This window comes from Trachemys scripta, chromosome 18 (genome assembly GCF_013100865.1).
Source record: "Trachemys scripta elegans isolate TJP31775 chromosome 18, CAS_Tse_1.0, whole genome shotgun sequence".
Taxonomy (NCBI): domain Eukaryota; kingdom Metazoa; phylum Chordata; order Testudines; family Emydidae; genus Trachemys; species Trachemys scripta.
Window position 1 is genome coordinate 755,077 of NC_048315.1, and position 26,425 is coordinate 781,501.

The 26,425-nt window shown below is 52.7% G+C and overlaps 1 protein-coding gene across 1 annotated transcript in view; it reads right to left on the reverse strand.

The window, feature by feature from the left end:
• Positions 1–22,320, reverse strand: part of RTN4RL1 (reticulon 4 receptor like 1) — a 64,199-nt gene extending 41,879 nt beyond the window's left edge. The window contains exon 1 of the mRNA XM_034752917.1: positions 22,052–22,320. Coding sequence (XP_034608808.1) covers positions 22,052–22,064 — 13 coding nt within the window. The 5' untranslated portion in view covers positions 22,065–22,320. The remainder of the gene's footprint in view (positions 1–22,051) is intronic.
• Positions 22,321–26,425: the final 4,105 nt, after the last annotated feature.

Below are 26,425 nucleotides of genomic sequence, written 5' to 3' on the forward strand. Positions count from 1 at the left end.
GGTTTGCCACTGAGGATGAGTAGGTGTGCAACTTGGCTGGGACGCACTGCAGCAATGTGCTTTGGATGTTGTCCATCAGGGTTCAGCTTACGAATGGTGGCCCAGGCTTTTTTGCTATTGTGGCACAGGTGAGGTATTTCAATCCGCTCCCTTCTGTGGTCACATTGCTCATCTCCGTCTCTCTCATAAGCATTTCCCTGATCCAGTGATTCCTTCACTCAAGGGATGCAGGTCAAACAGTTCTGAATAGCCCTTATATTATTGGCTTGTCTGTTCTGAAAGCCCAAGTACAGATAAGGTCTAACATCCCCTGGGGGCATGCTTTGGGTCATCTTCCACACCAGAGAGACAAATTCTCCATAGTGCTTGTGTCAGAGCAATGTTAGGGATGGATTTGTCCAGTTCAGAGGTCAGGCCTTCCCAGTCAGCCTTTCCGAAGCTGGGTGTTGACAGGTGCTGTGTATTCTTGGGTTGTACTTCAGCCTGTATTGTCACTTGCACTAGTCTGTCCTGCAACTTGGGATTGCTGCCATGACCTCCCTTCTGACTTTGCTGCGTTTTCAGAGGTGACAGAGACTACATCAGGGTTGTACCCCTTGCTCCATTGTGCACTTTGGAAGATACATTTATCCTTGAAAACTCAGAGCAAGGTCAAGTTGTTTGCTGCCACCCTTTTCTCAACTTCTTCCCCATTGTTGTCATTGGTGGGGTATCCAGTGTTGAAGTCAGAAGGCACGTTTTTTTTTTTCGGCCATGCAAATTGTTCACCTGGTGGTTTGTAAACAGGAACTACAGCCATTTGATCAAGTTCAGCCATGATAGGTTCCATTGTACCATTGTGTTTCACAGCAGTGTTTCTAACCAATTGTTTGTTACTGTAGCGGGCTGGTCACCCGCTCTGGCCCTGAAAGGGTTACAGCCAGGCCTGGGAGAGGGCTGGGGCTGTGAGCCAAAGATGAGGCGGATGGGGAAGCAGCCACAGCTGGGGCCACGCCCCAATCAGGCCACAGCTGGCCCTATAAAAGGCTGTGGGCCAGGCACTCAGGCAGTCTCTCTCTAGCTCTGGCCTGGCTGCTTGGGAGCTCGGCAGGGTACCTACAGAGGAGCTGGGGAGCTCCAGGCTGGAAAAGCTCCAGGCTGCAGGCCTTGCTGAAGGCCTAAAGCAGGTACTGGGGTTGCAGAGGGCATCCCAGGGGTAGGCAGAGGCAGCAGGTCCAAACCCCCCTTGCCGATGATGAGCGTTTACAGACTGCAGTCCGCCCCAGTGTGCGAGGGCTAGATGGTGACTGGCAGTAGCCACTGAGGCAAGGTTAGGATAGAAGGTTGGGGGGGTTTCCCCTGGGTGGGGAGATCCAGAGAGTGGGGATACTGCCAGGGGGCAGCACCCAAGGTAAAGGGCACCGGGGTCCGGGAGGGACACGGGGGCCTGAGGCACGCAGGATACCGGCCGGCAGAGGGCGCTCCAAGGCTGGAAAAGCTAATTCCCTGGACGACCAGCAGGAGGCGCCAGGCCGGTGAGTCGTCGCCTCGCTACGGTTACGTACAGCTATTGGGCTACCATAGGTGTTGCTTTCAGTGTTTGCATCAGTATGCATGCCAGGGATGTTTGGTGCTGTCGTCTCTCTGCGTGTTTCTTGCAGGCACATGATGTCTGCTTCATGCTAGACAGACTATTAGCCTTCTCTGCCAAGAATCCCTCCACTGCTGATTTAAAATACTGTACTGTCTACAAGGGGCCATTTGTGTCAATGTCTGTCTAGACTCTAGATCGTCTACTGTGGTCTCTGTGCATATGTTGCGGGTGAGCGGGACATGTTGGAGGCTGTGGCCAGTGGGGTTGAGGTGTTGGGGGCTGTGATGAGTGGCATGTATGTCAGGGTTGCTAGGACACTGTCAGGATAAGTGGGAGCAGGTGGAAAACCATTGTCAACCTGGTCTGATCTGCCAGTTTAACTGGGTTTTTGGAATGGCCCCAAAGTAGTTGGAGCATCCCAGTGAATCTTGCCCTTGTTTGAAGTTTGCAGGGAATATTAATGTTGTAAAAACAATATGTTACATGTGCTGCTAATGGGCTTTTGACTAACTACATATGTGCTTTGGATGTGCCTTGCTACTTAGTTTAAAGTTTGGCATATAAAAGCTGAGTTATGCATGTTTTCTGTTGTATCAAGTATAATATGTGTATTTATTACTAACGTGCAAAGTATCATAATTGCTGTTGTGCAGTTTTTCAATTGGATAAATGTAAATGATAAACTGTTAGCTGGGTTTTATCTTATGGTGACATCACACAGAAGATAGATTTTGGAGACTATCTCATGTGAGACAGAATTACTAACTTGAGATCACTTCTGCAGGAAGTAGTGCTACATCCCTGGCAGCTACGCCCACCCTCACACACACTCACGCCACACACCTCTCCTGGCCAAGCTTGCATCTACGCTTACACTTGCCTCAGTGCAATGCCAGCTAAATGACGGAGACGTCACTAGCACCTTCCTAGTTAGGGCTGTGTTGATATTTACATGTAAAGCAGGACTAAAATCCCTCTGTTTCACTTTCATTACTGTATTTGGCACAGTCACTTCAGAGGACAACTGACTTTTCCATGTACATTTTTGGAAAAATATTGACTAACTTTTGCAGAAGAAACATTTATAAATGCTCCTTTAGGAAATTTTACTTTGACAGTATCACAGTTTGAAGTTCCTCTAGGAAACAGACACAATCCCTACAAACTCCACACTTCACAACCACCCACTTGCAGTGTTAACTCTGTCCGTCAGTACAGTACGCTATTGTACACACAGACAGAGTTCAGTTCTGTAACTTCTGCATAGACATCAATGCCAAATTAAGAGCCATCACTAGACATTGCAGAAGTACCTCATTATTTACATGACCCAACACACAACCATGTAGAGAATTTGTGCCCTGTGCAGTATAGGAACCACACCAACCTGTGGTCATTACCAAAGCATGGGAAGATGTACCAAGTGCTCACACTGGAGTTTGAGGGTGCTTGCAGTTCATCAGGAGGGTGACGATACTTGAGCTGTGGCTGGGCATAAGGAGAATTGTTGTGTGGAGCACAGATGGGGTGTGAACAGACTTGGGCTTTGTCTTGACTAGGAAAAGTGGGTGAAGACAGGTCAGGGTTAGCTAACAAGTGCTAGCTACGCCTGACCTAAACTCCACTTTTTTCCTAGTGTAGAGGCAGGGTAAATCCTCTAGTTCAATTTTAGCTGCTTATGTTGTAGCCTAGGGTGTGTCCAAGCCTGGACACAACTAGCTAAAATGGAACTAGAGGTGTTACCCGGCCTCTAGAGTTTGGAAACGGTGGGGCTTAGCTTGTATGTGTTAGCTAAACCTGACCTTCCCTCATCCACTCTTTCTAGTCATGACAAAGTTGGGGGGATATGCAGTCTGGCAACCTCCAGTTAACAAAGCTTTTTGTGTGAGAATATATATCCGTGATGAGCAAAAGCGCCAGTATGTGGATTGGGGGTAGGAGGTGGAGTTATTTGCATTCAGAAAAACATTGTTTGGAAATAGGGTAAAATTGCAACTAGAAACAGGCAGCCAGATTCTGAAGGGTTGTGGCATGGTTTCTGAACTTCTGGAGACTGGTGTTTTCAGCCTAGTGTTGGGAAGCATTCAGTTTTCCAAATGAGGCTGGTATTCAGGCTCTTTGGACACTTATTGTTGTGGGTGGCACATCCCTAACGTAGATAATGTAGAGGGGGTGTGGAGATGCAATTGGAAGGGCTTTAATGCTTAACTCAAAGGAATGGTTTTCCATGATTTAATATTTTGCATGCCCCATGTGCAGCTCTGGGTACATGCACAGGAATTAAATGATAACACAGACTGCTCGTCCAAGTGTCACAGCCTGGCCCAGTCCCGCTCTCTGGACAGACACAAGTCTGTTGTGAGTGGATACAACCACCAGATCCACAAGTTTCTAACACCCTGGGGCTGGGTAGTGGCTGGTCACTGTGCCTAGCTCAGGGTCTCTCAGGCACACTCCCAGGTGCAGACCAGGTGTCTGACACTCTTCTTGGGCAGTGGGACACCACAATCTGGATCTAGTCCCTCTGCTCTCCCAAGCCCCCAGTCCCGTAGACACATTTCCCCAGAATCCAGGAGCTCTGGTTTCTCATTAACCCCGACGTGTCAGGAGAACAAGGAATGCAGATTATCAAGGGTTTTTCTTAGCCAAAGACCCTTTACTCTTGAAAGCACTAGAGTTACAAATCTATGAAAAACAAAATCCTGGACACAACCCCGCTCCAGATCTAATCTCTTTCCTTCTGTGGGTCCTGGGGTTGACCAGCATTCACAGGCTAGGACTCTTCCTGCTTTTACCTGGCCTTCTTGCACAGGGCAGTGGTCTGCCCTCCTTCACAGGGAGCTTTCTGCCTTAAATATAGTCTCTGATCCCCTTTCTACCCATGTGCTTCAGCCAGGGGAATTATAGGCTCCAATCCCGCCCTTATCAGCTCTCATTGTCCCAGTAGGAAAGAATCATTCGATGCTGATGGCCCTCGATGGCTCTGTCACAGCTCCTAACACACAGTCGTTCTACTAGTTACAAAATGGCTGTTCTAGTCACAAAGGAGGTTACAATACAAAGTAGAGACCTTGAAACACAGTGGGGTTCACCATTAGAGCCAGGCATATCCCCAGTCTGTCACATCTCACCCCTATCAAAGATGAAAGGATCAGAGGCACCCCCTAAGCACCCTAGGGAAGTTCTCATATCTCCCTCTGCCCTTCCTGTATTTCAGACAGCTCCCTATTGATTTAAACCCATATATTCGTACAGTGAACATCTTATAACCAAGCCAAGAGGCAGTATTCATACATCATTACAGAGCAGCTCCCAATCCATCACCTTTACACCTTTAGATCACACTGGATGGGTACCCGGGGAGTTTCACATGCCCTCATGTGCCCCCGCGACCTCAAAGAATTGGAGGGGCCGAGGCTGGGACCTGAGGCAGGCAGTCGTGCTGTGCGCTGCCAGGGCTGCACACTCCAGGTGGTGCGGTGAGGGTGGCGCTCCCTTGAGTAGTTTGAGTGGTCAGGACAGGCCTGGCCCCCTGCAGAGCTGCTCTTATCCAAGTTGTAACTCCTGGGCTTTGGTTCCCCAGTGTCGGGGAGGAAAGGGATTCAGGCCCCCGCTCTGGCATGCCTTCTCAGGGTGTCTTTCCCCACCCCAGCACCAAGTGTCTGTGAGGAAACCATTTCCTTCTTTGGAGACAGATCCCTCTCTCTGCCTCCGTACAATATCAACAGGAATATCCTCTAACATTCCTGCCACCAGAACTCCTGAGCCCTCCCGGTCATAAAGTGTGGGGATGATACTGAGCAGGGAGGGGCTTCAGATGCTTTGGGGACAGGATTAAAATTCAAAATGATCTGGACAAACTGGAAAAATGGTCTGAGGTAAATAAGATAAAATTCAATAAGCACAAATGCAAAGTACTCCACAGTCAGCTGCACACATACAAAATGGGCAGTGACTGCCTGGGAAGGAGTACTGCGGAAAGGGATCTGGGGGTCATAGTGGATCACAAGCTAAATATGAGTCAACAGTGTAACGCTGTTGCAAAAAAAGCAAACATCATTCTGGGATGTATTAGCAGGAGTGTTGTAAGCAAGACACGAGGAGTAATTCTTCTGCTCTACTCCGTGCTGATACTCCTCAACTGGAGTATTGTGTCCAGTTCTGGGCGCCACATTTCAGGAAAGATGTGGACAAATTGGAGAAAGTCCAGAGAAGAACTACAAAAATGATTAAAGGTCTAGAAAACATGACCTCTGAGGGAAGATTGAAAAAATTGGGTTTGTTTAGTCTGGAGAAGACTGAAGGGGGACATAATAGTTTTCAAGTACATAAAAGATTGTTACAAGGAGGAGAGAGAAATGTTGTTCTCCTTAACCTCTGCGGACAGGACAAGAAGCAATGGGCTTAAATTGCAGCAAGGGAGGTTTAGGTTGGACATTAGGAAAAACTTCCTGTCAGGATGGTTAAGCACTGGAATAGATTGCCTAGGGAGGTGGTGGAATCTTCATCATTGGAGATTTTTAAGAGCAGGTTAGACAACACCTGTCAGGGATGGGCTAGATAATACTTAGTCCTGCCATGAGTGCAGGGGACTACACTAGACAACCTTTTGAGGTCCCTTCCAGTCTTATGATTCCATGACTCCAGTAACTCAGTCAGTGGCTAGGGGTTTATTAGAGGAGCAGGTGGGCGAGGTTCTGTGGTCTGTGATGTGCAGGAGGTCAGACTAGGCCAGTCCAGGCACAAAAGGGGAACAGATCCTTAACCCAATGGATGCCTCCACTCAAATTGCTGGGAAATATGTGCTGGGGTAAGCAGCGAGGTGAGGGGGAGAGAAGGAGGGAGAGAACCAGAGAGAGGGCAACCAAGACAAAAGCAAACATAAGAACGGCCATACTGGGTCAGATCAGTGGTCCATCTAGCTCAGTATCCTGTCTTCTGACAGTAGCCAAAGCCAGACCCTTCAGGGGGAATGAACAGAACAACGCAATTATTGAGTGATCCATCCCTTGTCATCTTCTCTGAGCTTCTGGCAGCCAGAGATTAAGGGACACCCAGAGCATGGGGTTGCATCCCTGACCATCTTAGCTAATAGCCACTGATGGACCAACCCATCCTCCATGAACGTATCTAATTCTTTTTTGAACCCAGTTATACTTCTGACCTTCACAACATCCTCTGGCAACAAGTTCTACAGGTTGATTGTGCGTTATATGAAGAAATACTTCCTTCTGTTGCCTATTAATTTCATTGGGTGACCCCTCGTTCTTGTCTTCTGAGAAGAGTAAATAACACTTCCCTAGTCACTTGCTCCAAACCATTCATGATTTTATAGACCTTTCTCATATTCCTCCTTAGTCATCTCTTTTCTAAGCTGAACAGTCCCACTCTTTTTAATCTCTCCTCATACAGAAGCTGTTCCCTACCCCTAATCAATTTTGTTGCCCTTCTCTGTACCTTTTTCCATTCCAATATATCTTTTTAGAGGTGGAGCGACCACATCTGCACGCAGTATTCAAGATGTGGGCGTAGCATGGATTTATATAGTGGCAACATGATATTTTCTATCTTATTATCTATCCCTTTCTTAATGGTTCCCAACATTCTGTTTGCTTTTTTGACCTCCGCTGCACATTGAGCGGATGTTTTCAGAGAACTATGCATGAAAATAGATAGAAAGTGAGAAAAGGGGGAAGAGAGCGACTGCAGGGAGAAAGAGCCAGACCCTGAGGGGAGAGACCCCCGGGCCTTGTTCCCAGCTGACATATGCTGGTATCACTAGCTGCATTGACGCCTGGTGGGCACTGGTGTTAGGCAGACAAGGCAGACCTAGGGATGGAGGAGTGCTGACTACAAATGACAGGGAGAGAGAGGGCTGGTGAGCCTGGGCAGGTGCTGAGGAAGTGGCAGGAGCTGACCCCTTCACTGACGTTGGCTTTGCTATCGATTCCCCCTGCACTCGGCCTCATTATCGCTGATGAGCTGCTGCGAGTGGCTGGCAGAGGAGACGGACGGGGAAATGGGGGAGTGTTCTCCTTGGCTCTCTGGGTCATATTAAATATTTACTGGGTTTTGTTTTGTTTTGTTCCCTGGCCTATCGATCAGAGAGCCGGAGAGGAGAGGCTGGGCAGGCCTGCTGGATAGGAATAGCAGGGAAAGATGCCGAGCAGCAACACAAAGTGCTGGGGATACTGCAGCTTTTAGGGCTCTCCCAGACACTTCTGCCCACTCACTTTTATGGCTCTTCCGTGTGAGTGCAGCCACCTCCCTGGGCCCCTTCTCTGCCCCCCTGGGACAAGTGCAGGGAGGGATATCAGAGGAGCAGAGTTTACAGGCAGGGACTGAACTGGGCTGTGTCCAATTTCATTAGATGGGGCAATCAGGCACCTCCATCCATCCCTGTTTGGCTCAGACAGGCCCCCACCCCCAAGGACATTGGGCCCTGGCACAAAACACACAGGGAGGGAGGTGGCCACCCCAGCTCAGGGCTCCCAGACCCAGGGGAAGGGCCACATGCACAGGATCATGAGGGGCTCGCTGTGGCGTCTGTCTCTCTCCAGGGGAACGGATGGGCAATGCCCCAGTGGACGGCTGGGCACAGGGGAGACTGGTGCAGCCAACTCAGTTTCTATTTAAAGAGAAGCTCCACTGGAAAAGGAACAAAAGCTGAAAGAAGCTATAAATAGCATCCTCCTTCACACTGGCTCCTCTCACTCTAATACCCTGGCTCTGCTGCTGCTCCCACTCCAGGCGGAGCAGCCGCACTCCCCGAGGAAGAGGAAGAGGCTCCTGCGCTAGCTGGGGCTGCCCCCCACGTGGCGATCCCAGAGCGAGCTCTTCCTTATCAGACAGCTTCAAGGGTGTCTGTCAGCCAGCAGCAAGCAGCTCGGGTCTGTGTCAGAGAACATCTGATAGCAGAGAGCTGTCCAGACCCATCCAGCTGCCGGTGGGGAATGAGCAGCCAGAGCGGATGAGACTCTTGAGATCCTGTTTTCATGACGATGTCCGTAGGAGTAAAGAACAAGAGAACGGAAAGCGGCAGCAATATGTGCAGCCCGAGCAGCTCTGTCTCTACACAGAGTGTTTTTCCCCAAGAAAGTTTCCTCTGGGGACGAGCAGCTCTGAGGGTGCGCAGCCTGCGGTGCACACAGCTCCCTCTCTGTACAGCTGCAGGAGGATGGGGCGAAGGGTCACCAGAATGCAGCAGCTTTAAGCTTCCAGCTTGTGGGAGCTGCACCAATTCACAGTTCCGGCATCACTTCCAAGGCCAGATGGGGCTGGAGGCCCGTGGCACCCCCCAGCCCACTGTTCAGCAGGAAAGCTACGATTCTGGCACAGGAATGTTTAGTACATTTTACGGCAGAGATGCGGGAATGAAACGATACATCACGGAAAGAAGAGCAATCCCACCCCTCACTTGCCCCGCAGTGGGGGGTCCTGCCATACAGGGCAGAGCCCAGCTCCCTGCTCCAGACCTGGCACACACGGTCAAAGCAGCGGTGGAGATGGAGGGGTGGCCGGCCCAAACCTGAGTGCCCCTGCGACTACACGGGCCAGGTCACAATGCCACTTGGTTTCACGGACTTTATTGAATAGCCCTACACATCAGCAATGAAAGCTCCACTCACCCGCGGAGAGCACCCTCCATGCCTCTGCAGGACATTTCTAGTGCGCAGGTTGTGTTAACACAATATTGACAGCATTTCCCTAGGCCTGGCAAGACTCACAGCACAGGGGTTTGATTAACTAGTATAATAGCCTCCTCTCCTGCTTCCAGCTACTACCAGGTTCTTCCAACAAAAGCAGCCAATCCCTATGGGCAGTCCCTGCCCCTTTTCAGTGCCAATTCAATGTGTTCTCAACAAGTTGGCAGGGTGGTAGTGCATCGAAGAGAGAGGAGGCCCCTCTCCATAATCCCCCTGCTTCAGAGGCTAGACTCTGATCTCATCCTGATGTGAATCAGGAGTGAAGTCAGAGCAGCACCACTGCTGCAAAACTTGGTTGGGGGACAACTGGACCCACACCGCTTCTTTCCCTCCATCTCTCCTTCCCTGTCTCTCCTCTGCTCTCTGCATCTCTCTCTGTCTCTTTCTGTCTTCCCATTTCTCTCCCCTCTTTCCTCCTCTGCAGTGGTTCCCTGGCTTCTGACACTTTGTGTGGGCCCCTCCCTTGCCCTGGAAGAGGATCACTGGATGCAAGAGGGGGTGAGCAGAGGAGTCTCAGGCAGACCTACTTTCAAGGCTTTAATCCTTTTTGCTTAAAGGATTTTTTTTTCTCAGCAAAGATGCGGTCTGATCAGAGGAGAGACGCAGAGCGCTGACAAGCTGCGGAAGGCGGAAAAAAAGGAGAAAGAAATACATATTTATTACCCTCAATTATTAAAAAATAGATAGCAGCAGATCTTAGGCCCTGGAAGAGGCACTGCAGAGTCATTTGTGTGAGGACTATTTTGTTTTTTTAAATCCCATTGAAATTATAATATTCTGGGCTTGTTAGCAGAAACACCCGGCAAATTCTTGCAGAAAGAGGGACCGTGATGGAAGAAGTGTAGAACCCTGATACCAGAGAATTACTGATCCCTCCAGATCCCTGCTCTGGTAGGGAAAATCTACAGCCTCATCCGTCCCCAGGGTGAGAGAATGGACAGCTGGAAGTCCCATCCTGAATCCAGCAGGGGCTGCGAAACCAGCTCCTGCCCCCCTCAGCCAAACAGAGAGGGAAGGACCTGTTCTGGGGAAGGAACTGATTTAGTCCATCACAAAAGGGCAAAGACTGAAATGCCCAGACTCCAGGTGTGCTAACTTGTACTGCACTCAGGCTGCTCATATGGGACTGACAGGGATATGCTCTGTGAAGTCCCTGGAGTTACTCTGGAATTACACCAGGGACACTGAGCAGGATCTGCCCATAAGTAAATAAATCTCCAGACCTTGCTCCTGATTTGTGTCCTTCTGTAAGAAGCTCTCATATTTCCAGAATGATGGTTTGTTCTATGAATTACCTACTGATCTCACAGGTCACCTCTTTCACTGCCTCCAGGGAGTTGCTGTGGCAAAAGACACAGGGAATTCCTAGCCCCTGGTGCGGAGCTCGACCAGAAACCATTTTCTGTTCTGCCAAGGAGACTGTTGCCAATGGCAAAAGCTGCATGGCTGTGGCAGAGCGGATAGAAGGTCTCCACGCTCATCGGTGGCACCCTTGGAGCCACCAAGGCGAGCACCCTCTTGTGGAGAAGTGAAAAAGGGACCCAGTCTGCATGCAGACGGCGAAGGGGAAGTGGCAAGAGGCTAAAGCTCAGACCTCTGTCCTCCAGAGACCTGGGCTTACATTTAAAAACCTCCTATAAGAGGCGACTTTATGGACTCAGCCTACTCCCTTGTGCAGCGGCTGTTAACATTCTCCTGGTGCGGGCCAGTTCTTAAGACAGAGACTTCCCGTTTCTGTAGCTTCCCTGTGGCATATCTAATGCTTGTTACATAAAGTCATGTTAGGACAGATCAAAATAAACAGCCTCACTGTGCTGAGTGCAGCTGGTTGGCTACGTGCCCCTGTTCTGGGTCTGGGCTGTTTATTTCCACTCCCTGGCTGCAGGTCCAAGTCTCCCCTCATTACTCGCAGCCCTTCCACTCGCGTCTCTCTGGGTCCGTTTGCAGTCGGGTTTTGCCACTTGTGTGTTTGCTACCTCGTCCATGTTGCTGTTGTCAGCAAATCTGATCGGTTAAATTTACACCAAAGAGATGACCAATAAAGAAAGAGTCTCATTAACAGGCTTCTATGCCTGTTCAGGAGCCCAAACAGGCAGGAGAACACAAGGGAGCCCTGACAGGCGGGCAGGGAGCTCTGCCTGAAGACTGGCACATGCACAATTGAAATAGTCTAGCAGGGCAGGACTGTCTCATGTTTCCATTGCGCATGCTTCACCACTGTGACCAAGACAGCTAGAGTTGTGTCATCGTCCCCCCCAAATGCTGCTCCACAGACCCCACATTGAGAACCACCAACCTACAGCATGGTTGTATTAATCACAGCAAGAGCTGCTGCTCAGAATGGGCCGGGCAGTTATAGCCGGGGGTGCTGCAGGACAGAACTGGGGTGCACTGACTGAGCAGTGCTAGGGAGCCAGAGAGCTGCAGATCAGGACGGAGATGATTAACAGAGCTGTGCATGCAGTCTCTCACTTCCATGAGTATTAAAATTCACTCAATAATTATAAAACAAAGACACAAACCTGTGTGTCTGTGAAGTCACACGTCTCTCGTTTGCTAAGTTCAACAACAAGGGAACCTGCGCCCTTGAGCAGGTAGCTCCACAGTGAAGGGGAGTCCAAGCCTGCTCCAGCATCCCTGGGGTGCTTCTCCCTTGGTGTGATTGCCCCGTGGGGCAAGTTCTCATTTTGCCTTGGCTCCTCCAGGTAGATTTATCTGGGCTTTCTGGCTACACTTATCACCATGGTATCTGAGTGCTCACTCCCAAATAAGTGAGGAATTACTACAAGGTCCACAACACTGCCAGAGGCTTTCACCTTCCGCTGGGTCGATGACGTGAACTGGATTCTATAAAAATAAGACCAGCAAAACCAAAACTATTTCTGTCGCTAATGCAGTCCTGGCCTGCTCGGGTGTCTAACAGTGCCCGAGTTCTCAAACTGCAGCCCATACAACACGTGTTGTGTACCCACGGAAAGGAGGCAGATCACATGGCTCTGGCTCCTCCTCCTTGTTTTCAAATGCTACTTCACATTAAAAGAAGCTAAAACTCTTTAAATAATTCCCTAATATTAACTTCCCATGTAAACAACGGATGCAGTTGCCACAGGGATATTATGAGATCATGAATGGAGGCAAGTGGTCCACCCTACTTAAAGGTTTGAGACCCTCTAACTAGAGGCTTAAATACAGTGTTGGGTTTAAGGGGATGAACTCCCCTGCAGCTGCTGAACATTGTACCTGATGACCATGCAGGACTCAGTCGGTATCACTGTTCTCTAAATACAAAGCAGTGCTGGAGAGGTGCTTTCTTCCTAGAGTCCTTCCTTCAGACAGCCATTGCTGGCTGGAACAATGCCTGCACCACACACACTATCAGTGCCTCTGCACTAATAAACCTCCACTGTAGCACACAGAAGGAGTAGACAGGGTCTCCTAGTTGATGACTTGAGCAAAAGCCCCCTGCAGTCCTATGGCAGGTACCAAATAGGCCTCAGGGGTTTGTCTGCTCCATTTCAAAGCCAACAAGCCTCTCTACTGCGCAGCAGCCAAGCCTGCTCACCTACATTGAGCTCCCCATTGACAGACCAGTGATGCAGCCCCACGCTTACCCTCCCTGTCAGTGCTGGGAATCTGGTGGCAGGAGAACAGCCCTCCTGGCCTTGTCTGCAAGACTCATAAGAAGCTGCTTGTGAAGCCAAGGCAAGCACAGAAACATCAGCTAAGCCAAGCAGACCGTTTCCAGAGCCCATGATGCAGGTGCACAAACTGGGAAGCAAACAGAAAACGGCTGTAGGTGCTTAAAAATACAGGGAGCAAAAAAGAGCCTTTATGCACCAAATGGAGCATTTTCTGTTTCATAACTTTTCAATCCTACTCTGCACAAAGAAGATTGTCTTCTAATATCTCCCTGCTGCTGCTGCCCTGCATCTGCCACTCATGTCACACCCATCCATAAGCATTCAGCACCAGCACTGAGGACTGCCCAGATCAGCATTCTGCTGGCTTGGCCTCACCCTGCCGTCCACATGGGCAAGTCATCCCTCCCATGAATGGAACAAAACCCAGCTGCTTGGCAGAGCTATGCATACCCAGCAATGAAACCTCAGCTTCCTAGTCCCTTGTGATCAGTGAATAGAATACACCTCTACCCCGATATAACGCTGACCTCGGGAGCCAAAAAATCTTACCGCGTTATAGGTGAAACCGCGTTATATTGAACTTGCTTTGATCCGCCGGAGTGCACAGCCCCGCCTCCCCGGAGCGCAGCTTTACCGCATTATATCCGAATTTGTGTTATATCGGGTCGCGTTATATTGGGGTAGAGGTGTACTCCTGAGAGTGTCCATCTGACCCTAGGGTGCATCTGAAGAAGTGGTGTTTTACCCGCGAAAGCTTATGCCCAAATAAATCTGTTAGTCTTTAAAGTGCTACCAGACTCCTTGTTTTTGTGGATACAGACTAACAAAGCTACCCCCTGATACTATGCACAGGATGGTGAGTTTCCATAAAGACATCCTTAACTGGGACTCTGGCCGGGATGGTTCCTTTGGAGGTACAATCCAGCATGAAAATCCACATTTCGGCACCTTTCCAGCATGCAATGTGAGGTCCCTTTCTGAGTCATGTATGGGACAAATGGAGCTGTTACAAGAAGTGGTGCTAACCTGCCCTCTGAGCCTACCCTTGGTGTTGTGGGCTCACCAATACCACCGGGTTTGCACTTGCTGTGACGTATCAGTCTGCCTGTTGTACATGCCTATGAGATCCCTTGGCCAGTGCTCCAGCTGTGTATGCACACGCTTCTGCACACGCTCAGTGCATTGCAACAGCTGTGCTCGCAGTGGGTGCATTACACTAATACACCCCTCGACGCAGACCTTTCCCATGGGCACCAAGGCACATGCACGCTCACACACACGATGCCAAAATCCTTACTTAGCAGCTGTTTTTCTAAACAAACTATAACTTGGGTGGTTTCAGTTTCGCTTCTCCATGTACTCAGAGTGATTACACAGTAAAATCACCAGGCTTCACACAGTTTGCCTGTGCAGCTATTCTTATAACTGTTGCCCTCCTCCTCCCTCCCACACTGTTACATCCACTTGTTGTATCTTATGGGCAGGGACTGTTTGTATTTGTATGTTTGTAAAGCACCTAGCGCACCAGAGCCCCAATCCGCAATACAAATACATACAATATCATAATGAACTGTACATTCTGTCACAGATCCATCACGGCCCCAGTGCCATCCACTGATCGATCACACAGCTGGAAAGAAAACATCTCTAGTTGATAATCGTATATAGTTTCTAAATGTCGAGTTGACAACCCTAGTTGATTTATATGTTTAATAATATTAAACACTGGTACAGCTCTTCACAAACACTGACAAATTCTCAGCTCCTTTATGTGTCAGGTAAAGTAATTGTTACTATCCCTGTTTCACAGAGGTGGCAAATGGAAGATTCAATGACTTACCCAAGGCCCCCCATTAAGTCAGTGTCAGAGCTGGAACTAGAATTTAGGAGTTGCTGGCTCAGTGCGGTGCTCAGACCAATGGTGTTCATACCGTGTGCCTCAGACAATGTGCAAGACACGAACCAGTTAGCATGTTATAAACACTGTATAGAAACTCACTCTGAATCCTGGGCAGGTAGGTCCGAGTGATTATCCCCATTTTACAGACTAAGAGACAGGCATTAAGCAATTTGCCCAAGATCACAGAGCAAGGGGGGGCCAAGGCCGAATAAGAACTCGGGTATCCTGGCTCCCAGCGAAGTGCTCATTTCTACAGACTACATTGCGTGTTCCTTTGTTCGGGTTTTTATTTCATTCCCTTGTAAAGAATTTTTTTTTCCACTGAGCTATTCAGGAGCAGGCTGTTTACACAGGGATAAGTCTAGGAATCTCGGGACACTAAACGTGTAGTCTAGGCTGAGAGTTTCTTCCCACATTTCAGCTGAGTCTCTTGGGTGGGCCCCTGTAGCTGGTAGGCAGTGAAGGAGCATATCTAACAATCAAGTCTGCACACGGGATGGCTCAGGGGATTGATAATGGGTTACAGCTCCAGCTTTTCAACTCCAGCTTTCTGCGTCAAACGTGGCACAAGTTCTTAGCTGTCAAAAGCTGTTATCATTCAAAGGCTGTTCAGTGGCTTGTGTAAGAGGAAGTCCCAATGCAGTTCCCAGATGTCCACCTCAGAACTGGCACACTTCAAGTCCAGATCCCTGCGCTGAGGCAGGCTCAAAGAAACCCAGACCCTCCCTGACAGGACTTTGTCCAATCTTATTCTTAACAACCTCCAGGGATGGGGATTCCACACCTCCTTTGGTAACCAATTCCAGTATCTCACTACCCTTAGGGTTAGGAATTTTTCCCTAATATCTAACCTAAAACTTCCTGGCTGCAGATTAAGCCCATTGCTTCTTGTCCTACCTTCAGTGGACATGGAGAACAATACATCATTATCCGCTTTATAACAATGCTTAGCCTATGTGAAGATTATCAGGTTCCCCCTCTGTCTTCTTTTCTCAAGACTAAACATGCCTAGTTTTGTTAACCTTTCCTCAGGTTTTGTAAACTTGATCATTTGTGTTGCTCTCCTCTGGATTCTCTCCAATTTGTCCACATCTTTCCTAAAGTTTGGCACCCAAAATTGGACACAGGACTCCAACTGAAGCCTCACCATGTAGAGTGGAACAATTACCTCCCATGTCTTACATACGTTACTCCTGTTAATACGCCCAAAAATGATATTAGCCTTTTTTGCAGCTCATGTTCAATTTGTGATCCACTTTACCCCCCAGTTCTTTTGAGCATATTAGCACGTAGCTAGTTATTCCCAATTTTGTAATTGTGCATTTTATTTTTCCTTCCTAAGTGGAGTACTTTGCATTTGTCTTTATTGAATTTCATCTTGTTGATTTCAGACTAATTCTCTAATTTGTCAAGGTCATTTTGAATTCTAACCCTGTCCTCCAAAGTGCTTCTAACCCCTCCCAGCTTGGTGTCATCCTCAAATGTTATGAGAATCCTCTCCACTCCATTATCCAAGTCATGAATGAAAATACTGAATAGTACCGAACCCAGGACTGACCCCTATGGGACCCCATCAGATATGTCCTCCCAGTTTGACTGCAAACCATTGTAACTACTCTTTGAGTATGGTCTTTCAACCAGTTGTGCATCCATCTATCCACATCTCTGCAGAAGAGCTAGAGATTGAGTGGATCAGACAGAGACTACTCCCTTGTACACCTGACAGAGCCATGAGGGAGGTTTGCTCCTCAAACACTCATGCTGTACCTACTCCATGGATAATAGGAGTTCATTCTCCAAGACCAGCATGCTAGGGAAAGGTGTATTGAAAATCACTTGGAAGCAAAGAGTAAAGCATACATCTAAAAGAGAGAAGCAGTTCTCTGGCATGGGGTGGGTTTTATTTTGATGTATTTTTTAATGTAGCTCTTTGATCCCACTCAGAAGTTTGGAATGTTCGAAATAGTCTTGCAGTAATGGCTGAGTGGGCTGAGTGCAGGTGAGATGGCCATGGGTACACACTCTGCATAATCTAGCAAATGGATCTTGCTGGTGATCTACCGAGATACAGATACATTCGGTCTGCAGGACAGTGGCCTTTGTTCCGAGCAGCCTGTGCTCTGCAGGGCAAATGGCTGTAGATGCTTCTTAATGTAAGGGCCATGGTGGGAACCGGCTGGTGTCATGTGCCACATCTAGGGAAGAGACACAAAATGCAGCTGAGGGACTATTTTTAGCATACAGGTATGCCTAGAAATGTCTGAGCAGAGAGTATTGCTGCTGCCCTGTAGAACTAGCTAACCACATCCCAAGAGTCAATTCTCTGTTCGCTCTCACACTTACCTAAGCTCTACCGTTAAACTTCTTGGCCACTTCACAGTGATGACCCTCCACTCTGCACATTCTGACACCTCTGACTCCCACCTGACACCTTCAGCTTGCATTGAACAAATAAAGTTGTGGCTTCTTCTCAATTCTCATAACAGAATTGACCTCTCCTAGGCAGAAAGATCTCTTAGATCTTTGGCACAAGAACCATCTTTTAGTAGCTGTTTGTCCAAGGTCCGGCTCAAGGGGTCCCTGATCCCAAATGAAGCCTATATTCTACTCTGATGAAAATGTTGTTATTAAATAAGGTCCCAGGCAAGAAACTAGCCCTTGAGCTCAGCTCCGTCTCTCTCCCCTCCTTGAGGAAAACTGCCCAGGATTATCCCTCTTCCTTCAGGGTCGGTCTCTTTACACCCGAAGCTGGCTGTAAAGAGAAACGGACTAAAACGTCTGGTCCCTTCCCCTTAGCAGCCAGGCCTCTGATGCAGAATGAACAAGGGTTGATCCTAGTCAGTTTCTCTCTGCAAGTTATTAACAAAAAGAGCCTTCTGCAAAGGGAAATGGGCAGAAGCTCAAATTGGCCCCTTTAGCTCCTTCCCTACCCCAGCAACTCCAGCCTGCGTGTCTTCCTGGCTCCCTTCCATGTACCAGCTGAGCAACAACATGAAATTAACTTAATGTCATTTTGCTGCTCATCTGGCGCATGAAGCTTTCAGCTAAGCAGGAGAGGAGCTAAAAAGACATGTCAATGGACTGAATGAGCCACATGGACAACTGTAACCCCTGGACTCTGATGTCCATGGTCTTGGCATCCTCCTTGACCTTGAACTCACCTTCTCCTCCCCAATCTCCTAGTCTGCACATCTGACTATTGCCACCTCTGGAAGAACGCATGGATACAGCATGGCTTTTGCTCCACTTCTCCTGACATGCTCACCCAGGCCTTCGTTACGTTGTCACTATGATTTAGTCCTGCAATGCTTAGCCCTTTACAGACTGATAACGCTGTCAATGTCCCTACTCCAAAAAGCTCGCAGGCACTGGGACCCCATGGTGAAGAGAGCAGCGCAGATGCTCAGACAGATTAGCTCGCCTCTTGCCATGACAATTGTGACTCCCTGCTCTGTAGCTCCCCACAGCCCAGCTCTAAGCTCTGGTCTGTGCGGAATGCTGCCGCCCACTGGGGTGCTGGAACTAGGGGTGCGGGGGGGCTGTCCCCCCCCCAGCTTGAAGTGGTTCCATCATACACAGGGTTTACAGTTTGGTTCAATGGCTCTCAGCTCCCCCACTATACACATTGTCCCACCTGCTCACGTATGTGCAGTCACATGACACAGCATCCCTTCCTCAGACCTCTCCACTGGCTCCTGCCCACTGTAAGAGCCAGCTGAAAACCTCCCTTTGCCCATCCCCTCACCCACCTCTCCCGTAGCATTTGCCTCCTCAGTGTCCCTGCCCACAGTCTGGCCAGTCAGGGAGAGCCTTCTCTCTGCTGTTCCTGCTCCTGGTACCCGCTGTGTCTCTTCTCTGCATCTCAGCTGGAAACCTTCCTCCCCACCACTGTCTGCCCCAGGCTGTTCTCAGCAAGGTGTCCGGGAAGTACACTTTGGAACAGGACACTGTGAACAGTAGTGCTAGACTGGGGGGCATTGTCATGGACTGCAATAAAATCCCTCCCAGGGATTTCCACCTTGGCGTCCTCGGGACCCCAGCAGTGACAAACCAGCTCTGTCATGTGGGAGGCAAAACAAAAAGCCACTATTTAATCCTCTTCACTCACAAGGGAAACTGCCCAAGCACATATCTCCTGGCCCTGGAATGGCCTCCAGAAACCTCTGTGCCCCTGGCCACAGCCTGCTGGCTGCTTCCTGTGACATCCCATGGAGTGGGTATGGGGAGCCCAGAGGAGGCCACAGCCCACGCCAGCTCCAAATTGCCACGTTCCTCTGACATGGAGCACGACCAGCTCACAGCTGCATTGATGCTCTAGGGTGGCTCTAGTGCTCCGCAGAAAGTTCCCTGCTTCCCTCAGCCATTCCCCACAGGGAGGGAGCGCCTGGGAGTCTGCCTCCTCACTCCCTCTTGTTGTGGGGAAGGGCAGACTGGCCCCTCCTGCACACTGCGCACACTCCCAACCTGTCTCGTGGGGTCTGTTTGGTTTCATTCCCTTCCCAGAAGAATTACATGGCTTCACCGGGGAAGCACTTGGGACTGTACACATGTACCAGACTGTCTGTGCCACAGAACTGCAGACTTGCCAAGGAATTGGGCCTATTCAAGCTGCCATACAGGGACCATCTGGCTACAGAAACCCAGAGAATGGAATGCATCTTGCAGGAATGCAGGCCTTAATCTAGCTGCTTGTTGAATTATTCAGAGATGGCATTAACTTATAAATGAGTGTGTTTGACTGATTTTGTGGTTGATGTACAGATAAATTCTAATGAAAGACAGCTACAAGATTTTAAATTATTAATTAGACTGCCACTTAACAAAGCCTATTTGGCACTCTATTTCCTTGCTTAACAAGACAAAAACTTTAAGAATAGGTTCTGTATTAGCCCAGAGGCTGTTGATTTGCATTTTGTTTTTCTAGCTCTGAAAATGAGAGCTGTAGATCTTGACCTTAACAGGCTAGTCCTGGTGAAATTAAACCCTTTTACCAGACCTTCCTTCCTGTTTGTGGGGAGCAGCTCCACCTAGTCTCTGCATCTCATTTCCTCTCCATTTTTCAGACCAGGGCAGTGCTTTGCTATCCCCAGGAGTGCCGGGTGATGGAGGGGCTGGAAACCAGGGCAGCTGCTATTTCTCTCTGCTCTGAGCATTGTCAGCAGCTCCGGCACACTTGGGATTCTGAGCAAGTTTTGTTTTCTGATGGGGTCCGTTCGCAGGGATGGTGCTCGCCAGAGGACACAGCACACTGAGCACCTAACCCCAGTGGCAACAACAAACTTGTTTTGACTAATAAGCTGCACAAAGTCCACCTGGAAGTCAGAGAACTAAGACTCAGACCCCAAGGCCCTGCAGCTGCAAGGTGCCTTTACTCCCCAGCAGAGAAACTCCTTCCCGTGCTCCAGGCTCTCCAAGCGGGATCCCAAGTTCTCACCTGTGCAGCATTCCAGGAAGTCCTCACCCAAGGCAAGCTTTAGTGCTGGTGCTACCAGCTACGTGTTGAGAGACGGGCCTAGTGTCCTTTATTCCTGATGCCCCGAGCGCACATCTAGCCTATGTGCTAGATCCTGGGCACCGGAAGTGAATTCAGCACCTTGAGGGGCTGGCACAGACCATCCCTCAGCAGAAGCCTGTGGAGGAAGTGCCAGTCCTCCTGGTGCCACTGCCCTGGCCTGTACCACACTCACCCTGCATCGGACAGGGTAGGCGAGAGTGCCTAGTGCTACTGCAAGGGCTCAATCTCTCAGCGTGGGCCTGCTGCAGCCGAGAACTTCCAGAAGAGGGGACCAGCCCCTGGAAACCTCCCCAAGTCCCCAGGATGCCTCAGTGGGCACCCGTGGCCTGGTTCAGAGCCTCAGGGCTTGGTGCAGACTTTGGCCAGCTCCTGGCCTCCTGGCTACCAAGTCTTGGCCTGTCCCAGGACTCTACCAAGCCACACAGCCTGCCCAGCCATTGCTTTCCGCATAGCCAGTGGCTGGCATCGGTGCATGTGTGAGGAGGGAGAGGATCCAGACTTTGGCTTCTTCCTTTGTAGTGATGTCAAAAACCTTGGCCTATGACGTCCTAGTTTGTTGCCATGGAAATAGTTGTGATGTCACCTGCCCAGAGTTGTGACAACTGCAGGATTACATGGGCACAGAGGGGTGCAGCCCTGAGGAGGCTCTTGAGACATGTGAGGGGAGCTGAGACTTTCCCCTTGAATAACGCCAAACGTTAGCGTTAGCTGCAAGGTTCCCCCAACTCACTGCCAGTCCCAGAAGCCCCCTTCTTACAACAGCCCCCCCCCGCCCTCTCGTCCTGTGCTTTTATTGCCCTTCCCCTGGGCCAGTCAGTAGAAATTAAAAAACAGCCTGCGCCAAGGATCCGCACAGCTCTGCCAAGCAACCCGCCAGCCCCGCGGCGCCCAGGCCGGCTGCTACCAGAGCCCTCGCCCCTGCTCCCTCGGGCCCTGGCGGCACCGCCTGCCCAAGGGCGTGCTGAGAGGAGCGCCCCTTCCCTTCTTGGAGAGCAAGAGCTCCAGCAGCGCCGAGCCCAGCGCCCGGGGAATTACATCACCAGCGGCTGCCGGAGCCCATCAGCTCCCCAAGGGGAAGGAGCATCTTGGGGGAGCGCCCGGCAGGTGGGGAGCGCAGCCCGGCTCCCGGCGCCTCAGGGGTTAACGAGAAAAGACCCAACTCTCCAGCCTTTGGAAAATTAATGAGCTACCTTGGCAAGTCCTATAATCCCCGCGTCTGGGGCTGTGAAATATTGATTCTGCTCTCGGCCTCCCAGAGGGCTTGGATCAGAACATCCAGCTTCGGCAGGGCCGTGGGGAGCGGGGCAGGGGCAGGGGGGGCGGCGGGGACAGAGACAGCGAGGAACAAAGGGGAAGAGACAAAGCCAGCGAGTTTCCAGCCCCCATCTCGGTCCCGTGAGCCCCCCCCCCCCCCAACTCTTCCCTACATTAAAGTTTGAGGCTGGGACGCTGCGCCCCCGAGCTCCCCGGCCCCCAGCCCAGGCGTCTCCCCGCCGGCAGCAGCTGGGGCTCCGACCCCCCGGCGCTGGGGGGCCGCCGGACCCTGAGCACCCTGGACAGCGGACCGGAGCCCCGGCGCGTCCCCGCCGCGGCTCCTAAGTTTGGTGACACGGAGCCAAGTGCCAAAGTTGAGGCCCCGCGGGGGGCGCCAGGCGCGGGATCGGCCCCTCCGGAGCGGCGCAGCCCCTGCCCCGCGCAGCCCCCGCCCGGACTCACCTTTGCGGAGCATCTTGGAGCCGGTGCCGCTGAGAAGGACGCGACGAACCCTCCCGGCGCGGCGCCGATCAGCGCCCGGAGCCGGCTTGCGGGCGGCGGCAGCGGCTAATCCGAGAGCGCAGAGCCGGATCCCGGGGCAGCTGCCCCTGCAGGGGCATCGCGAGCGGCAGCGGAGCCGAGTCCGGGCTAGGAGCGCGCAGGGCGGCGGCGCGGTGCTGCTCCCTCCCTCCGTCCCTCCCCTGTGACTGGCGCTCGCTCCCTTCGGCGGCTTTTAGGGGGAGCCGCCCCCCTCTGGGCCGGGAGCCGCCGCCGCCCCCCACCCCCTCGGGCTGCGCCTATAAAGGGCTGCGCGGCGCGCCGGGTCCCTCTCCCCGCTCCTCCCGCAGCAGCGGCGGCGGCAGCTGGGCTGGGCTGGGCTGGGCGAGCCCGGCCGCTCCCCTCCCGTCGCTCCCGCCTCCCATCCAACATTTATGAAAGTGCTTCGCTGCCGAGCTCCCACCTACACCGCCCGGCCCGGCCCGGCCCCTGCCTCGGGCTCTGCCCCGGCGGCCACCGCCCCCTGCCCTGCCCTGCCCCGGGGGCCTCGGACCCGGACCCTGCCTCGGACCCTGCCACCGCCCCCTGCCCTGCCCTGCCCCGGGGGCCTCGAAACCGGACCCGGACTCTGCCTCGGACCCTGCCCCGGGGAGCCTCGGACCCTGCCACGGCCCCCTGCCCTGCCCCGGGGCCTCAGAACCGGACCCGGACCCTGCCTCGGACCCTGCCCCGGGAGCCTCGGGCCCTGCCCTGCCCCGGGGGCCTCGGACCCGAACCCTGACCCTGAGTCGGACCCTGCCCCGGTATCTGCCCCCGCCCCTGCCTCGGGCTCTGCCCCGGGGAGGGCTCGGAACCGGGCTCGGACCCTGCCCCTGGCTCTGGCCATGGGGGCTCGGGGGCGGCCCTGCAGCCCCTTGCCCGATGGGGGCAGCACCTGCCTCTCGGTGCCCTGGGCTGAGCCTCTGCATCCCTACGGGGGAGCTTCGGGCGCCCGCTGCGCCTGGCCCCGGGGAGCGCAGGGCCGGGCCGGGCCGGGCCGGGCCGGGCTGTCGGCTCGGGCCATTGGCCGCAGCGGGCGCGGCGGGCGGCGGGGGGGGGGGGGGGGGCGCTGGCCGGGGCGCTCCTCGCGCTGACAGACAGCTGCTGTAACTATGACAACGTGCCAGGCAAGACCCTCTCCCCATCGCTATGACAACGCCAGGAGCCAACTCCCCCGGCACGCGGGGGGCACTGGCGCGCGCCGCTCCCGCCCCGTCCCGGGGGAGCCCGGCGCCCCAGCCTGGCTGCAGCCCGGTGCCTGGAGCCCGGCGCCGCGTGTCCCCCCTGCCCGCGGTGCGCTCGGCTCCGAGCCGCCCGGGACCGGCCGCGGGTGCTGTCCAGGGTGCTGGGGGAGCCCGGGGCGGGCGGGCCGCTCCCCGCAGGCCGGCGGGTGCTGCTGGGCGGGGCGGGGCTGGCAGGGCCGGGGGCGTTTCAAACAGCCTCAGTGCGGGACTTGGGGCCGGGGCAGCAGCGGGCTTCGCAGGGCCACGGGGGCTGTCTCCGGCAGCAGAGACAGACCGGGGGGCAGCGAGGGAAGCTCCTGGGCAGGTGATCTGGACCCTTCAGGAAAACCAGAGCTGCTGGGGCCGAACACCCCGAGCGACCCCCAGTCCCTGGCATTTCCACCCTGGCTGCCCAGGGAGGAGGGCCCGGAGCCTGCACCATGTGCGGTCATACACAGCTAAGTGCTAAGCTAGAGATCCGCCTGGCAGCGCCTGCACCCGCTGCGCCCTCCCTGCATCCCTGTAGCCCAGCGTCACCTGCCCCTGCTGGTCCCTGAATCCAGCTGGGAGCCAGGCTCCAGGCTGCATGTCTGCAGGGAAAGGCTCATGGGAGTGTCACCTGGGTAGATCTCTGTGCCACCCTTCCCCGTCTCCTTCGCTATGGCTTTCTCTCCTCCCTTGTTCTCTTTCCCTCTCTCAGCCCCTTCCCCACTGCTGTCTCCCCCTCTCCTTTTCTCACACTACTTTCTAAATAGATGGGAGAGCCAACCCGAGTCAGCAGTCTGGGGTGTGATCAGGGCACACTCCCACCAGCCTCATTCCATCATTGCAAGTCAGCCAGTTCTCACAGAGGCATTTTTGCACTTGAGTATTGGAGCAAGTTCAGTCTGAAGCCAAGCGAGTGGGGAGCAGGGCAGAGTCTCTCTCTGTTTGCAGCTGGGAGTCCCCCCATCCCCAGTGGATGCAGGCACAGGCCTCCCAGAAGGAGATGCTTGAGCGCACAGACACCAAAGAATGAACGATAGATTTGGGCCTCAGGTTGGAAGCTGTAAATCACTAATATTCTCTCCACCAAGGGCCTGCTGTGGAGACGGGCCCAGCAGATTAGAGTTTGGGAGCTTCCTAAAGTCTCTGTCAACCCAAAAGCTAAGAGAGTTTTTGGCGAGCTAGTTGGGGTGATTTGCCTTCTAGACAGCTTTGATTGTGGACAAACTGGAAAGAGTCCAAACAAGAGCAAGGAAAATGACCCAGCAGGTAGAAAACCTGAGCGGTGAGGAAAGCTGGAGACATCTGAGCAGGTTTAGTGTTGAGAAAAGAAGCCAGAGCCCGAAAGCAGCCATCAGGTATGTGAAGGGCTGTTTTAAAGCGCACTGTGTTCTCCATGGCCAGTGAAGGAAGGAATGGGCTTAATCTGCAGCCAGGGAGATGTAGGTTAGATATGAGGAAACAGGTGTGACTCTAAGGGGAGTTGAGCTCTGGAGCGTTATCGAGGGAGGCTGTGGAATTCTCCTCCTTGGGGGGTTTCAGAACAGGCCGGACAAACACGGATCAGGGCTGATCTAGGGATCCTTGGTTCTGCCTCAGCGCAGAGGCTGCACTAGATGATTTCTCGAGGTCCCTTCCAGCCCCGCATTTCTCTGAGTCTGCGATGTGAACATCACGAGTGTGGTTACTGTTCTTTCCACACACACTGGGAACGCTTCCAAAGACGGAGCAGCCCAGTGACTGTACTCGCCTGGAATGTACAAACCCCTCCGCAGCCCTGGGAGAATGAGGGGCCTGGGCACATGGGTGGGATGGTGTGAAATGGGGGCGTGAGAGGAGCCCACTATTGGACGAAGTCTGTCCAGAGTGAAGCAGGCACTGATTACTCAAGCGCTGAGTAAGACAGAGTGCAGAGGGAAGGGAGTGTGTGGTGCAGCTGTCACTCAACCTGTGTAGGGGAGGGAAGGTCTAATTTAATTAGTTTGTAATCAAATGTCAGAGAAGTCCAAATGCAGCAGCGAGTGTGTCAGTGTGTGACGCCAGCAAGAGGCTCCAGGCCTGCGGGGCTCCAGCAGGGAGATCCCCTGGGACAGCTCCACTCCTCTGGGGCAGTGAAGCCCCAGTGCCCAGCGAGGCCAGCGAGAAGGCCCTTCACCTGGGCAGTGCCCAGACAGGGGAGAGGAAGCTGAACCTGAGTGTCCTCAGAGTGCACTGCTGGGCCCAGCGCGTAGGATAAGGCACCCCCTGACTGATGGTGATTTGCAGGAGAGTGGAGCCTCTGGACTTAGGAGAGGCAAAAAGCAGAGCCCACTGGGGCCCCGTTACGAGAACTGTAATTCCTGTCCCCGGTGCTCCGAGACTAATGTGAGGGGGGCCTTAGAGGTAACAGTCCGGGGCTAGGGAGCAGAGCCCTGAGCACTAGCCAGGTGGTGAATGTGACAGAGGCTCTGATGCACTTCAGCAAACCCTGATCGAGCCCCAAAGCTCCTGCCCAATGGGCCTGTGTTTTCTCTCTCTCCTGCCCCACCCCTGCCCGGCCCAGGAGCTCTGTATGTAAATCTTTCTCTTTTCCAGCCAAACTCTTCCTCCTGCCCGATTTGCTCAGTGACATTGCATCCCAGGGTTGTGTGAAGTGGGTCTCCAGGGAGCCCCTTCTTCCTGCCCTTGTCCCTCCCTGGAGCACAGTCCCATTGGTGAGGTTACAGCTGGGTGCTGGTGTCACAGACATAGATGGATGAACTGAATCCAGCCAATCTGTGGATCAGGGTCCCATGTCTGAGGGATCCTGACACCTGCCTGGTTTTATCCGACAGGGAGGGCTCCTGCTGACAGACAGGGAGAGTTGAATGCCTGTCAGTGCACTGTCGAAACAGCAGCCTCCTAAGGGGGGTGGGGGGAGGGAGGGGATGAGAGAGAAGGGGTTGGGGGCGCTGCAAGCACAGCAATGGCCAGAACTGGTCCTGAAACCCTCCTTGATGGGGTTTTTGGTCCATTGCCCCAGAGCGCCTGATCCAGGGATTTAGAGATCAGAACATTCCCAGACGCTTGTTCCAGCAGAGCTCCGTGGCGCAGCGGAGAGGGGGCCCGGCAC